Source organism: Ctenocephalides felis, unplaced genomic scaffold (assembly GCF_003426905.1).
Source record: "Ctenocephalides felis isolate EL2017-DRISC unplaced genomic scaffold, ASM342690v1 CF-g0.4_SCAFFOLD_01267, whole genome shotgun sequence".
In the NCBI taxonomy this organism is placed as follows: domain Eukaryota; kingdom Metazoa; phylum Arthropoda; class Insecta; order Siphonaptera; family Pulicidae; genus Ctenocephalides; species Ctenocephalides felis.
The window spans coordinates 308-15,809 of record NW_020537421.1 but is presented as its reverse complement, the minus strand read 5'-3'; the positions used below and the strand labels follow the sequence as shown (position 1 = coordinate 15,809).

The window sequence follows — 15,502 nt, the reverse complement described above, 5'->3', positions numbered from 1 at the left end:
AAGAAATGCAATTTTAGAAGAGATAAATTAAATTAATACTTATTTCACTCTGCTGGTGAATATTTTAGACAAAGTACCAGATCAGGTTATATACAGTGTAATCTTTGTAAAAAATGCTCCCATTAAATTAGTATTTCGCATTAGTTGACTAATTAACTATTATTTCGTATTAATCTTTTAAAATTAAAAAAAGGCATTTTAAAACTATTTGTTCCTAAATGATCCAGTTACACCGCCTATGGGCAAAAAGGATGGATGACAAATTTTAGAAAAATAGTAATATAAAAAAGTATTTCTATATTTGGAATTTTACTAAATAAAATTCGATTGGTTGTTTGATGTGAGATCTGTTTTAATATAGTTTATTTGGTTGTAGTATCATTACTGAAGGTCAAATTGTGCAAAAAGCCCTTGTGAACCGCCCCATCCTAATTAGCTATTCAGGATATAATAATAATTATAATAATTTATATATATATATATATATATGTGTGTGTGTGTGTGTATATTTACAAATGAATAAAAACATATAACTTAACCCATTATCAAACAATTAATCCTCAATCTAATAGAATAGCTGGATGCAATCAAGTGGTTCAGTATCAATTAAATAAATAATCGAGATGGTCGCTTAATGAGCTTTTCGCTGTTTTGGATGAAATTGAAAGTGCCCTCATCTAATCATAATCTAAAGGCCAAGCCGACCGTGAAAAAACAATTCACATGTACATAATAAATAAATAATAACACGAACATCGCTGTTGTTTCGATTAAGATATCAGCCGACGACTTTCCCTCTTTGAGAAAACACTTTCCTTCGTTGAGAAACAAATTTAATGGCAGAAAAATAAGGTGATTTTTAATTATCAACAACGAAAATTTTCACTGGATTATGACGCTTATTATAAATTAAAATTATTGCAACAAATTCAGCGACAATTGATAAGAAGCATCTTCTTCTAACATATTACACCCTTTAGCATTTTTTTAATTTTTTCTCTGTCTAGTTAGAAAGTCATTGAGTCATTAATTTGATAAATAACAATGAATTTTAAAAAGAATATCCAGTGTTTACTTTTTATTAATGTACTAAATTATATCTGAACTTTAGATTATAATTTAGATTATAAGATCATATAAAAAATCTTCATTTATTTATGACAATTAAATTGATAATAAACAATATTTTGTAATGTATTATTTTTGTCATAATATATTATACGTTTTAGTATTAAAATTATATAATACAAATTATAAGCCAACTAGTGGGGCGCATGGCATCGTGCCTTAAAACAAATTGCTGGTACTTCTCCGTGCCAACATTATTATTTTTTTAAAAACCATTAACATTTTGGAAAAATTTTTACTTTTACTTTTTGAAAAAAAAAATTTATTGAAAAAAAAATTTTTCTTCATTTTGACATATTTTGGAAATTTTGAATTTTTTTTCAAAGCAATCGTACTGCTTTAACTGCATAGAGACGAAATGTCAAAGCGTGTAAGCGCCGCGTCGCCTCTAACGGATAAACATTGGTACGGAACCGATAGGAATGTAAACAAAATTTATACTTATTGTTAAAATCTCTATAAAACATCTGATAATTTGATTTGCATATGTCTAATGATCATTTTTTGACCGCCAAATGGCATTTTTTTTTACTTTTTTTTATTAGATCTCCGAAACCGCTAGACCTGCCTTCATAAAAATTTGATCAATTCTTCATCTTGTTAAACAAGTAAAATGTTTTTTGAATTATTAAAATCGGACCTCCGTTCTCTTAAAACTGAGTTACCATTTTTGGCACTTTTTGCCCCGCCAAAAACTAATCAGCACGTCTCCTTATCAATACGAATCGAATGTTTTTTGAATTATTCAAATCGGTTGATCGGTGTTCCCGAATCGTCGATGAAAATTTGTATCCGCACACACACACGCACAAACACATACATCCGTTTTTTCTAAGGTATGCCAAAATGTTCAGAAAACTTTCAAACTTTGAAACGTAAAGATAAATAAAAATTTTCATTTTCGATTTTTTTGAGATTACTATAACTTACCCTACGAGTAGTTATTTAATGATGCTAATTTGCAGAAATGTTTCTCGTCCACATACAAATGTAAAAAAAATAGTTTTGAAAATTATTATAATAAAATATTTAAATTCCTCATTTGAAAGGTTCAGTTGGGTTGCCCCCTGTATAGGATTTGAATAAGGTGTATTAGGTATATTCAAGAACGATTATTATAGAAGGCAACCCATATTTAGTTGTGAGCATATTTTTAATTCGCTGCAGCAATGCCTCTTTTCACGTGAAATAAAAAAATAATAATAATATAGTTCATTGCAACTAATAATATATTTTTCTTATTTAGATTTTGTTGGTGGAATCGACAACGAGGCTTGGATTTTTCACAACTAGAAGCCTATATAAACAGTGACGCTTGCACAGGTGCAGGAGGATACTTCTCGCAACAAAACGACTCTCTCATTAAGAAACATGAGTAAGTGAACTAATAGAAACAGAATTATATTGATGCAAATTATAAATGAATAAATATTCATATTCGACATATTAATAATGGTTATATATTATCACTGCAATTGATAAAACTCTTAATGGTTCGTATAAATATAGTATACAACTTTTGTTTAGACTGCCCATAAAATTTCCTCTATGTTGATTCGAGAAGAAGTATCTCAGAGTACATTATATAATATACCTGACTATGTAAACTTTTTGCGATTTAATCATAACTAATCAAATTGTTTATCATTGCCCCGACTATCTACCCAAAAGTTACCATGATTTCATATAGAACCTGTATCATTTTATCTTTATTAGTTCGACGAGCGGCTTACTATCAGGCCTGGTGCCGTTACATCAATTACAAACATCTCCTGGACAGACAAATCTGGAACCGATTGGAACTTCAACGCAACATAGGTTACCAGAAAGTCCGCCGGATTCGGGCAGTGAACATCCATACAGTCCTCCACCTCAAGGAACCATCATGGCAGTCCATTATCCACAACCGCCGACTGCCCAGTACCAGATATTGGATGACGCCCTGATTTACACACAAGTGGGATATAAAATTATATTTGATGCCGTATATTGCACTGTTCTCAAAGAATTAACGCAATTTCACTTTAATGCCAAGATCATAGCATTAACCTTACCAGTAACTTAGCAACAGTATAACGTCTAATTACATTGACTATATCTGCATCTGCAGCTATCTATAACCATATTGCACCATTTCCTATCCTAAACAATAATCTAAATACCATTTTTTTATCATCAGGCCGAAGGTGTTGTATACGCCGATCTCCAAACAACCCAACAACAGCAGCAACAGCAACAAGCCCAGCAACAACAAGCAACACAGCAACTAACAACGGCCCCGAACAAAAAACGCAAATTGACCAATAGCCCGAGTGGCGTCAAATTAGAACCGGTACCAAGTCCTGCCCCATTGACCGCTCTTTGCTGCAGCGGCAACGAGGCAAACGATGCAGCAGCATTTAGTGCCACAGCTAACGCCTTACTGGTGGCAGCCAATACGGGGGACATGTCGCTGGATGGACATTCACAGGACAGGTGGGTAATAAAGTAGAAAAATAGCTTTTTTGTCAGATATTGATTAAAGAAATTCAAATTCATAGACAGGTTCTTAACTTTTCTTATATGGAGGTTGATTATCTACCTGTGTTAGGTACGGATTACTACTTAAATGAGTATTACAAAAATAGAATTGATTTTTTACCAATTATCATGTAATACTACTGAATAGTATTATATATTCGGTCTAATATACTTAATAACTGCAGCCGAATAGACCTAATAGGTCGAATACCAAATATCCGTTGCAAACCTAATGTAAATTTTTCATTTGCTGATTATTTTAAAGATACCAAACTAGCTTTAATAACTAGCAAACATAATAATTTTTGGTAAAAGCTTAAAGTTTCGTTATTTGCTGTTTCATTTCTAGGTATTCAATGGACTCATCCTTTGTCCTTACCTGTGTCAGTTCCTGAAGGTCCAACCCAGGCCTCTCCAAACAGTGCGAATAGTGCCAATGCATCCCAGCAGACCTTCCAATGCATCCGATTTTCACCATTCAGGAAAACATCCTGGCATGTTTTGTGTGACCAATCTCTGCGCGAACTGCCAACGCCGCACTACAGAGTGGACGCTGATAAAGGATTCAACTTCTCGCAGGCTGATGAAGCTTTCGTCTGTCAGAAGAAAAATCATTTCCAGGTAAGAAGATTATTGAATGTTAGTTAAGTATTAAGTATGTTTCTTTATACTTATCTTTATTTGTTATAATCATTCTGTTTGTCAGATAACGTGCCATGCTCAGCTTCAAGGCGATGCCCAATTTGTAAAAACAGCTGATGGTTTCAAGAAGATTAGAGCTTTTCATTTGCATTTCTATGGAGTCAAAGTGGAATCTCCCACGCATACTATTAAAGTAGAACAAAGTCAATCTGATCGCAGCAAGAGGCCATTCCATCCAGTGTTGTGAGTCTATAAATATAATATAGAATTATTTAATTGATTAAAATAGTTTATTTTAATAATATTAGTAAAAATTCATAATCCCCATGAGTTTTCCCTATAGACGACTGCCAGTATGTCATGTGACATCTTTTATATTGCTCTATTATATATTGTACGATCATACCGAATACCTAATCAAAAGTTTTATTGTAAGTAATATTATAATATTTAGGTACTTACTTGTTTTTATTAGAAATACTAAAGTGATAAGAAAGCGTCCATTAATCACATAATCGATTTTTAAGGATTTTTGACCCCCCCCCCTGCCCCTTCGTAATATATATTCAAAATATATATTTAAAATTGAATATAACTCCTCCCCCACCAAACATCACTTGCATTTTTAGTTACAAAAAAAGTGAAACTTTTTGAATTTTTGTTGAAAATGTTTGGATTTTTTTTAAATTCAGGAAAAAAATACACATGACATCTTACTATACCCCTCTCTACCCCACGTGATATTTTGTGATTTTTAGTCAATCCTCCCCAGTAAATACCGGGGGGGGGGCACCGAGCAGCGGTAGCAATCTGAAATCGACATAGATTCCACATGCATGTCACATCGCTGAAGACAAGCTTGTGGATTTCAGGTTGCTACCGCCGGTCAAATTACACGGTGTTTACTGGGTCTACTCCCCCTAAAAATCATATATTATTCAGGGACACTCCGTAAATAGTTCTTCAAAACGAAACAAATTAAAAAAATATATCTCAAAGCATTTTCACCCAAATCAAGAACAATATCACGTCTATCTCCATTTAGATATTATTTAAATAATTTTAATACAAAATCAATCTAAAACGTGAAGAGTAAAGCGCCGAAGGTTTTCCCGCAGCTTATCGCTCTCGGCGGGCGAGACCTCCAAAGCAACGGTCGCCCGTCTGCATTTTGCGGAAACCACTGCCAACAACATGCGCAAAAAAGGAAGACCTAATCCTGATCAGAGGTACTTCAGGCTGGTAGTAGCCCTGCACGCGCACACAACTTCGGGCAATGGAACTGGTGGAGGTGGCTCGGAATGTGCAGGCGATCAGGATGGTTATCCGGTAGTCGCACATGCCTCGGAACGGATAATTGTGAGGGCGTCTAATCCTGGTCAGTTTGAGAGTGACGTGGAACTGTGCTGGCAACGAGGACAAGTTCCAGTAAGAAAATAATGCAATTTTCAATGGAAATTTAAAAAATTTAACTAAATAATTTGACACTTTTTGGCAAATATCTTATTTTTCTATTTATAAATCAAACTTCATATAACAAAATTTAAGCCAAACTTCACATATTTTTTTTATCTTTCTTCAATTAATTATTAATTATTTTTTTTATTTTTCTTATCTTCTTTCCTAATAATTCGATTATTAGATTAGATTTCTATTAATTCATGAAAAATTAAAACTGGCACAAAATCAATGTTATAAAAATATTTCAACCTTTTCAGGATTCTATATTCCACGCTGGAAAAGTCGGAATCAATATGGATAAACCAGACGAAACTTTAGTTGTCCACGGTATTAACATTATAATAATTACTTAATTATTGTTTTGTACCTTAGTTTCTTAAATAATTTAGCTTTATGAAATCTTTTTTTATTTAGGTAACATAAAAGTAAGTGGCCATGTTGTCCAGCCTAGTGATGCTCGAGCTAAAGAAAATATTCAAGAACTTGATACGAGGCAGCAATTGGAAAATGTGAAGCAATTACGAGTAGTAAGGTATTGATATAATTCTTTTGTTATTTTTACTTGTTTGTATTCTCTCAAAGATCATCTTAATATAATAAATACTCCTTATTCAGTTATAGTTATCATCCTGAATTCGTCAATTATTCAGGGATAATGGTAGAGAGTGATACGGGAGTTATTGCACAAGAGGTAATTATTAATTGTTATATTAATTTTGTTTCGCAAAATATTTGTCACCTATCTATAACTTCTAGTCCTAATTCAAAATATTAAATTAATTTTTATATACAACTTTCTATTAGTACTGTTTAATATGTATATGTTTATGTTTAATATACTGTTTTATACAGAATCTGAATACTAGACGTAAATTAATAGTAATCAGTAGAAATAGTAACGTAAATTAATAAGAAAACTATATAAATATAGATAAGAATATATATATATATATATATATATATATATATTATAATATTTATCCTAGGTTCAACAAGTGATTCCCGAAGCCGTTGCACAAGCCGGTAACATCGTACTACCAAATGGGCATGTAATTGATAAATTTCTAGTTGTTAATAAGGTACAAGAATCAATATTCGATTCATAAAACATCTGCAATATTTAATAAATAAAATATGTATTAACAATTCTGTATAATTTTATAAGGATCGTTTATACATGGAGAATATTGGAGCAGTCAAAGAGTTATGTAAAATGACCGAAAATCTGGAGGAACGCATTAGTGAACTTGAGAAAATTAACCAGAAGTTTAACACGTTAACAAGTAAATATTAAATTTATTAAAAAAAATAATTTTAAAATACTGATGTACAATTGTGATAATCAATTTTGCAGTTTCGACGACTAGATTACGCCGATGTTCATCATGTCGCAGTAAACATGATAATGTTAAAAAGCATAAAAAGTATTTACGAACCAAGTCCAAAAATGGCAAATTTCTATCAAGTCAACTGATTCAAATTATAATTGTTGTCCTCATATTCATTTTAGCCTCTTGGTAAGTAACTAATAGTAATATAAATAACTACAAATAGCCTATAGAAAACATTAATAGTTTCAAAGAAAAACTTATCAAATATGAAGTGGTAGTGATATAAGATTTTACAGGAAAAACAAAAAAGAAAACAGAAAAGTGTTATAAATTATCTCATAACGGCTTAGGGAACTCATAATAATAAGTTCTGATTGATAATCGTAAAACTAAATAAATATTTATTATTATTTTATTACTAACCAGTTTATTCCTCATTTTCAGTTTAGCAGCTATGTCCACAATATATTTCTTCGAACATTCGAATCGGCACAACCGTGCCCAGCAACATATGGTGTCCACAAATTTCTTATCATCACCAGACGAAGACAAATCTGTGTGAATCTGAATAGAACTATAATATCGGCAGAATCAAAAAAATGTTGGTAAGTTTTGATTGAAGTCATGATGAAAAATGATATAATAAATATGTGTAAAATTATATGGAATGGTGTTATAGACTCAAATTGTATTCCCACCTACGTATCTGTATCAATTTAATTTAATATTTACTTAATACTTTATGATCAAAAATTTAATATAGCTGCTTCATTATATATAATTATATTCCTTGCAGAAAAATGCTGATTTTGTGTGTAAATGGCGAGAAAGATAAGTGTATCAATTCCACATAAGTTGACGAGTCCTAGGTTTACATTTTTTAGTAGTTTATAACAAGAAACTAAAGAATATACAAAATATTTTATTTATTTTCGATTTTCGGAACTAATTCTCAGATTTTGTCAAAGTATATTAAAAAATTAGCATTACGAAGACCTTTGGCAAGTAAAAGAATCTTCGGTGTCATCACTCTACGTTTGGTATTCGAATTACATTTAAGTCATTGGTTTTATTTCCAATACTAATTGAATAATATGTCAATGCAATTCTAAATCATATTTTAAAATATTTTGTTAATTTGAATGTATGCTGAATATATATTCATACAATATCAATTTTATATCGAACCAGATGGAATTAGCATATCAGTACTGAAGCATCGAAAATAAATTAATATACACAAGCATGTATATTAATATATACATACATATATATCTTTTATGTATATATATATATATATATATATATATATATATATATATGAGAAGTATGAAAAATACCTTATAAACAAAGAAGAATAACTAATATACCATGATCAACATTCCGCAGTGAACAAGTGCAGTAAACAAAATATGCATTGTAGAGATGAAAGATCAATGGTGATATATTTTCTTATTTAGATTTGGTGACTTCTCCCTAAATAGAATAATAATTAATTAAAATTATTGAAATGATATGAATAAAATAAAACAAATAATAATCTTAAATAATATGAAATGTAGATTCTGATTCCAATTATTATAATCCAGATTTTTAACTTAAATTTCAAACTATTTCAAAATTACGAGAATATGAAGTACCTGAACAATACACATAAATATATGGCATCAAAAATAGAAGTAATATGTAAGTTTTTAAAAAGTGAATAAATTTAAAATATTATCTATCAATATTTAAAATTCAATGAATAAATATCGTAAACAAAATATTTTAGAAATAGTTCATGCACTTTCAGTTAATGTAAACCGAACAATGAAATTGATTTACAAAGCCAAAAGCAAAATTGTAGACTAAATTTAAAAAATGTAAAAAACAACAAAATTCATTATATTAGAATGTGATAAATAAGAAAAAAATGATTATTTTCATTTATCTAGTTAATTTAGATTTATATAATTTAGAAAATGAAAAATAGAGTAATATATAGTAATATTAAAATATTTTGTAAGTCTAACATTATTTATTGTACAAAAATCAATATAGAATATCTAAACGAATACGTTTCCTTTTAGATTATTTTTACCACCTGTAAATATTATTTATATTTAGTACTATCTTTATGATATACAAAATTAATCAATCAATGTGTACTCACCGCTAGTTCAGCTGCTTATGCTCTAATAAAATCACTTAAAAATATAGCATTGTTTCAAGAACATCAGTAAGTAACTTTCCAAATAATTCCAATTTGTATATATTAGGATGTGATTTGGCCAATAGGGTAACTGTTCTTCGATGTCTTCATAAAATAATCATATTGTAGTGATATCAGGTTCCAAATACACATGCTATATTGTAACTGTAATTACCTTTTACATAAGATAGCTACAAGTAATAGTTTTAGAGCTCTTAGTTTAATATTCATAATTTCTGCAATAACAAAAATTAGGATTTTCGCAAACTATGTATACTACTTAAAACATCTAATGTATAATATTTAAGCTCTTTATTACAGTAGCATACATAAGTAATTTTGCAATTCCAATCTTTGTAATACTATACAAAATATTCATTATAAATAATATAATTAAATATTGTTCGATATTTGCCAAAAAATAGTAATAGTGGTTAATATTGATTTGTTCATAAATACTAATACACAATTTACAGCTAAAATTATTGGCTCATAGTATCCATAATAGAATACAGTGTTAAAAATAAAAACAATTCCGTAATATTACTGAATAAGTAATGCTATGTAAATATCACATAAGTGTTAAACTCACTTTTATATATTTATTAGTAACTATATCAAATAGTATAAAAATAAATGTCACGCATTCGCAAACTAAATGCTCATCAAATCAATAAACATAAAAATTGTTCTAATTTTTGCAAAATATAGCTAAAATTATACACATAATCTATAACAAATAATTTTAGGCATAGATGATTAATCACATAAAAATATACTCAAATAATCTCACTGTTTAGAATTATGACTCATTTGATTATATAATAAAACCTTAATAATAACATTATGACTATCATATTCTTTCATAGTCGTTAAATATATAATATAAAAATACGTTACATATCTAAAGGCAGAAGTAGCACTAAAATATTTTAAAATGGGTTTAAGCAGCGCATACAAAATAGAATTTCAATAACATATCGCAAATTGGAAACGTTTACCTTAAACCTGTGTATGTGGTAACATGATGTTTTTGTAATAAATGTGATGTTATAATATTATTTGATCATTTTAATAAAATGTCATGCCCCAGAATAAAACCTATTTCATTGACCATCAACCGTCATCAGAAAATAATCACCTCATATCGGTTGTAAAAGATTCAGGAGATATTGGAGCACCTCTTGCATACAGTGCTTCAAATACAACTTGCAATCTCATCTGGTTTCATCAATTGGTGCCTCTTGTACATTTGATGTTGGGGTATCAGTACTCCTTCATAAAAAAAAAGTAACAAAAACTTTTATTTTATATAGGATTATGATGATGCATGATAAGTATGTACAATTCCAACACGAATCGTGCGAATTTTACAATGAAATTAAATTATATTTATTATTAAAAACGATCCTGGACTAGAAAAATTTTTTATAGTGCACCAGACGATAGGTACAAATATCCGAAATTGCGACTAGAATAACTATTGCTACGAAAATAGAAAAGCTGAAACAACATTACCAATTTTTTGTGAAAAATTGCCGAATTTTTCAGTGATTATTTTTAATTTTGTTTCATGAATTGAATATTTTTAATAGAATTATTTATTATTAGTTTTATTCTTTTACATAAGATATATATTTAATAAAAAGTAGTACTTTTGCAAACCCCTATCTTCCATTGTTTTCTATTAAAAATCCTAATTCACTTTGCGTGTTTTATTTTTTTGGAAAGCAACCGACTCAAAACTAAATTGAGCAAAAGAACTCAATGTGTGGTATGAGTATATATATATATATATATATATATATATATATATATACATATATAATGATTAACAAAAACTACCTGAGCCTGTCTCGTTCAAGCACTAAAGAATCATGCATTTTAACAATCTCCAACATTTCTTGCAGTATTTGACTCTCACGATTTGCATCTTCAGTTGTTTTAGTGGAATCTGGAAAAAATAATAAATCAATAAAAAAAAGTTACAAATACAAAACTCCAAAAATAATTTTTATCATGTATTTCTTTACCGTCCTGCGATAACCTTTCTCGCAACTCGTTCTGTAATCTGGCATGTCGATCCTCCAATTGAAGCTCCCTTGCTTGAATTGATAGCATCTGATCGTATACATGTAATTTTTGCTGCTCCCTACGCAATTGCATCCAGGAGGCAAAAAGTTGCTCATCTAGTTCTAAAAAATCAAAATAAATTCTCCTTTTTCTTATTAAAATATGGTATAAAAATCTTGTTAAAACATAAGGATATGTTAATTTGGACCTAAATTTGATCCATTGCACCTTGTACTATGCTAAATCGTTTGCCAAACAATATATCTTATCAAAACTAGGTGTAAGTGATTTTGAGAAAAATTGTAAGTGGCATTGTGCTATGAGAAAAATTTAAAATTTATCACATTTACTATAAGGTTATATTTAGGAATAGAAACTATAGACATTATAATGTCAAAGTTTTTTTGCATGGTAAGTTTTCAATTCATTTACTTCATTCTCATTGATTATATGATATGAATCAGAAGTAAAATGAGTGGAAATTTCAATAAAAACAATACATACGTGTATTTTCAGTTCCTTCGCCCCTTAAAGCTTTTTCTATGGCAACGCCTTTGGCTTCTAACTCTCTTTGCTTAACTTCAGTCTCTTCTCTCTGCCTTTGATTTTCTTGAGCTCTCCTGAATCTATATAAAATAAATTTTATTTAAAAAATAGCAATTAAAACTTAATGAGTGTTATGAGCTATGGCAACCAAAACTCAGAAGCTCCCAACAAGGCTAAAACGAAAAATTCCAAACGATCTCATAAATTTGTAAAATATTATTATTATTATTATTATTATTATATTACTATTATTGTTATATTATTATTATTATCTACATTTTTATTATTGTTATTTTGTATATTTTATTATTTTCTAGTATTATTTTATCATTCAGAAAATTTTATTTCATATTATTTTAATTTTATTTTTATTATATTTGGCTTATATTTTATTCAAATCTATATGGATATATTTTCATGTAAATTTATCCTTTGCACTTTTATTGATTTAAATTTATGTTATTATTTATCAATATTACTTGATGTTAATAATTTAGCAGTTGTAATAATTATTGAAATTAAAAAAAAGGGTAAGTATAAAACACAAAACTGTTAGTTAAACACAATAATTATTACTTAAGAAGTGTATGTAAAGTATTAAATAAAAGTATGATTACCTTTTCAACTCGGCTTTCCTGATGGCTCTTTGACTGCGCCTTCGTTTTGGCTCAGTAGATGAAGGATTCGTTCCATCCAAATTGTAAGAACTATTTGTGTAGTCTAAAGTTTCTAAAGAAATCCCTCTTCCATCCAGATCTTCAGATTGACTACCATCTGTTATTAATAATCATTAATAGTATTTGTTTAGATTTTTTTTTAAATCGTTGGTGTATAAGTGAACAACATGGAGAAAATTCGTTTCGTTAACTTTTTTTTTTTATATATGATTTATTGGCTTTATAAGCTAGTACATTAGCCATATACTAAATTACATAATATCTACACTATCTCTTAAAGTCTAGTTTTACGTATATATCATTGTTTTATGTATATTTCTTTTATAATTTTATATTATTAGATTTTTATTTTTATAATATTCGTTAACTTGAAATCACTATATTATTACCTGATACGTGATGTAAATCCGGCGGCGCATAGTTCAAAGGCGGCGGTGGTATAGGCGGCGGTTGTTCATCCTGGACGGTCCTGGACACAATGAGGTTCTTCTCGGACTGACAGCGATATGGCAAGACATTTTCCGTATTGTAATTTTCCTAAAAGTGTTTTCCAGAATGTTTTTCACGTTTTCTAAAGCTCTTAATAAAACTCGACATCACCCATCATGCAGCAAATATACATCGAAGAAAAATTGAAATATAAAACACCAAATATCTACATAGTCGAACTTGAGTTGAAACAAAAACATTTTTACTGCAACGAAAAATACAAAATAAATATACAGATTTACAGAAATACAAAAATGTTGGGACGCTTACTAACAATGATAAAATAAATTATGAAAGTAGATATATTACAGTGCTTTAATATAAGATAAAAAAATACTTAATATACTGATTTATGGATATACAAAACAAACAAACAAAATATTTACAACGCATTGAAAATATTTTGTTTGTGAATAAATATGAGTACCGAAAATATTATGGTTATCATAAACCATATAAAAATGTTAGAATTTCATGCAAAATATAAAATTAAGTACTGATACTTTATAATAATTGTAATTTTCAAACGTTAAAAAATTTAGCCTCATAATGTGAAGACGAATTCACAATTACTGGACTGAATTTTGTCATTTGATTTAAATAATTATTCTTGTGTTGCAGGAAAAAAACAAATATTTAAATAATACATAATGATAATTGTTTATAAATATACTGTAATATTTTATGATGTTTGTAACAAAATAATTAATCAAAATCAGATGACAAACTAAGCGATTTAAATACCTAACATAAATAATAAGTAAAGCACCCAATATATACATAACATTTAAATATTTATTATGTTGACCAAGCTTTTACTCATTAGTAAATAATTATAGATTATTTATATTTTGACCTGAATAGTTACATTTCAATTTTATATGATATCTAAAACTTATTTAGTCAACATAATAATCCTATTATATAATACTTGGATACAAGAAAATACAATTTTGAAAACCCAGATATAACAAATAAACACGTGCTATAAACCCAAAAAATAACCACCGAATACAACAAAACAAAAAACCTGCTTATTAAAATGCTTACAAAACTGTTTAGGTGATCCATATCAAAGCAGGACTGAAAGAAATTTGAATAAAGTGAATTTATCATTCTAATATATTAAATTTGTGCATCATGATAATAATAGTCATAGAATTATTATATAGTGCATATTAGAAAATCTAGGTGAGGTACTAACAATAAGTTATGAAAAAGTACCTATCAGTTTAGTTAAAAATCTAATTCAACAATCATCATACTTCTTTATATATCAAAGTTGTGTTAAAATGTTAATATATTCTTATGTCTCAAAATAGATGAATATTTTAATTACAAAACTAAAATTGCAAATGACAAAATTCAACACAAAACAAGTAATTGTGCATGTTCTGCAATTTAATTTAATTGTTATTTTGAACGTATCGCAATATATCCTTAATGGCTTACCCATCTAATATTATTATAATTTTACCTTAGATTTATCCTTAGATTTTTGTGATGAGTATATACCCTGCGCCTTGCCATCTTTAATAGGTGATGTAGGATTTGAATGCGATATTCGTTTATGGAAGAAATCTGACACAGCCTGAATAATGCTCTTCCTTCTTTCCCTATCTTTCGTCTTAACTTCCTACCAGAGTCACTTTTTGGTGAATCACATGACATGTTAGGGTCAGATGTGCAAAAACCACTACTTTTCGTGGAGATTCTATGGACTTATCTTTAGCTGAATCTTGAGAATAATTACTATACACTGTGGAAGTCGAACTAGGTCTATTCATGTCATGGAATGATTTTGTTCTGGGCCTCAAATTCTCAGCAAAATTTTGGTGATCATTTAAAGGCTTGTACGTCGTAATTACGTATTCCGTTTTTCCTGAACTACTGTCAGCGTGCTCGCTACTCTCTGCTTGCTTTTTTATTTATTTTCTGCTTCAACATTTGATATTTATCTTCAGGACTTAATCCTAAATCCTCATTACTCTTCATATGAGCTCTTAGCTTTGCCTCTTGTCGCAGCCTTTCCGCTGTTCTCCTAGTCTCATCTTCTCGTTTCAATCTGGGAGGTGCAACTGGTGTACGGAATGAATCTTCAGACAATTTCTTTGTTATGTCTGGCATCGAAAAAGCTTCTGGATTCGTCATAGGCGTATCTGGTAATGACGAGCTTAATACATCTTTGCTAGGAGTTGATTTTAATTTAAAAGAACTATGCATAGATATTGGCCTGAGTGATTTATATTGGGACAACTTTTGAAGGAAGTTAAAGGCGTGCTGGTTGCTTTTTCATTTAGAACCAGTGAATCAGGTTCTATAGTTGACGGATAAGCGTGTTGTAATCCGCAAAAGTTTCATGGAGAATTTAAACTACTAAGCTGGTACAAGGTTGATCCAGTGTTTGAAGGCCTCATTATTGATGAATCTGTTGGTGATTT

The 15,502-nt window shown here is 29.3% G+C and overlaps 2 protein-coding genes across 2 annotated transcripts; one reads left to right on the top strand and one right to left on the bottom strand.

Moving 5' to 3' along the window:
* Positions 1 to 2,374: 2,374 nt before the first annotated feature.
* LOC113369363 (myelin regulatory factor-like) lies at positions 2,375 to 7,644 on the top strand (the record flags this gene model as incomplete). Its single annotated transcript, XM_026610127.1, has 14 exons — positions 2,375 to 2,503; positions 2,845 to 3,184; positions 3,308 to 3,603; positions 3,669 to 3,718; positions 3,998 to 4,269; positions 4,355 to 4,533; positions 5,409 to 5,718; positions 6,009 to 6,078; positions 6,166 to 6,283; positions 6,367 to 6,442; positions 6,738 to 6,830; positions 6,917 to 7,026; positions 7,119 to 7,268; positions 7,527 to 7,644. Coding segments are annotated over 14 exons (2,311 nt in total), but the record flags the coding sequence as incomplete, so codon positions are not given.
* Positions 7,645 to 10,071: 2,427 nt separating this feature from the next.
* LOC113369362 (MICAL C-terminal-like protein) lies at positions 10,072 to 14,848 on the bottom strand. Its single transcript, XM_026610126.1, has 9 exons — positions 14,762 to 14,848; positions 14,539 to 14,697; positions 14,112 to 14,144; positions 12,962 to 13,109; positions 12,513 to 12,669; positions 11,854 to 11,975; positions 11,310 to 11,471; positions 11,122 to 11,230; positions 10,072 to 10,551 (listed from the first exon to the last, which is right to left on the bottom strand). Exons 1-9 carry the CDS (start codon positions 14,846 to 14,848, stop codon positions 10,494 to 10,496), a joined length of 1,035 nt encoding a protein of 344 aa, XP_026465911.1. The 3' UTR covers positions 10,072 to 10,493.
* Positions 14,849 to 15,502: the final 654 nt, after the last annotated feature.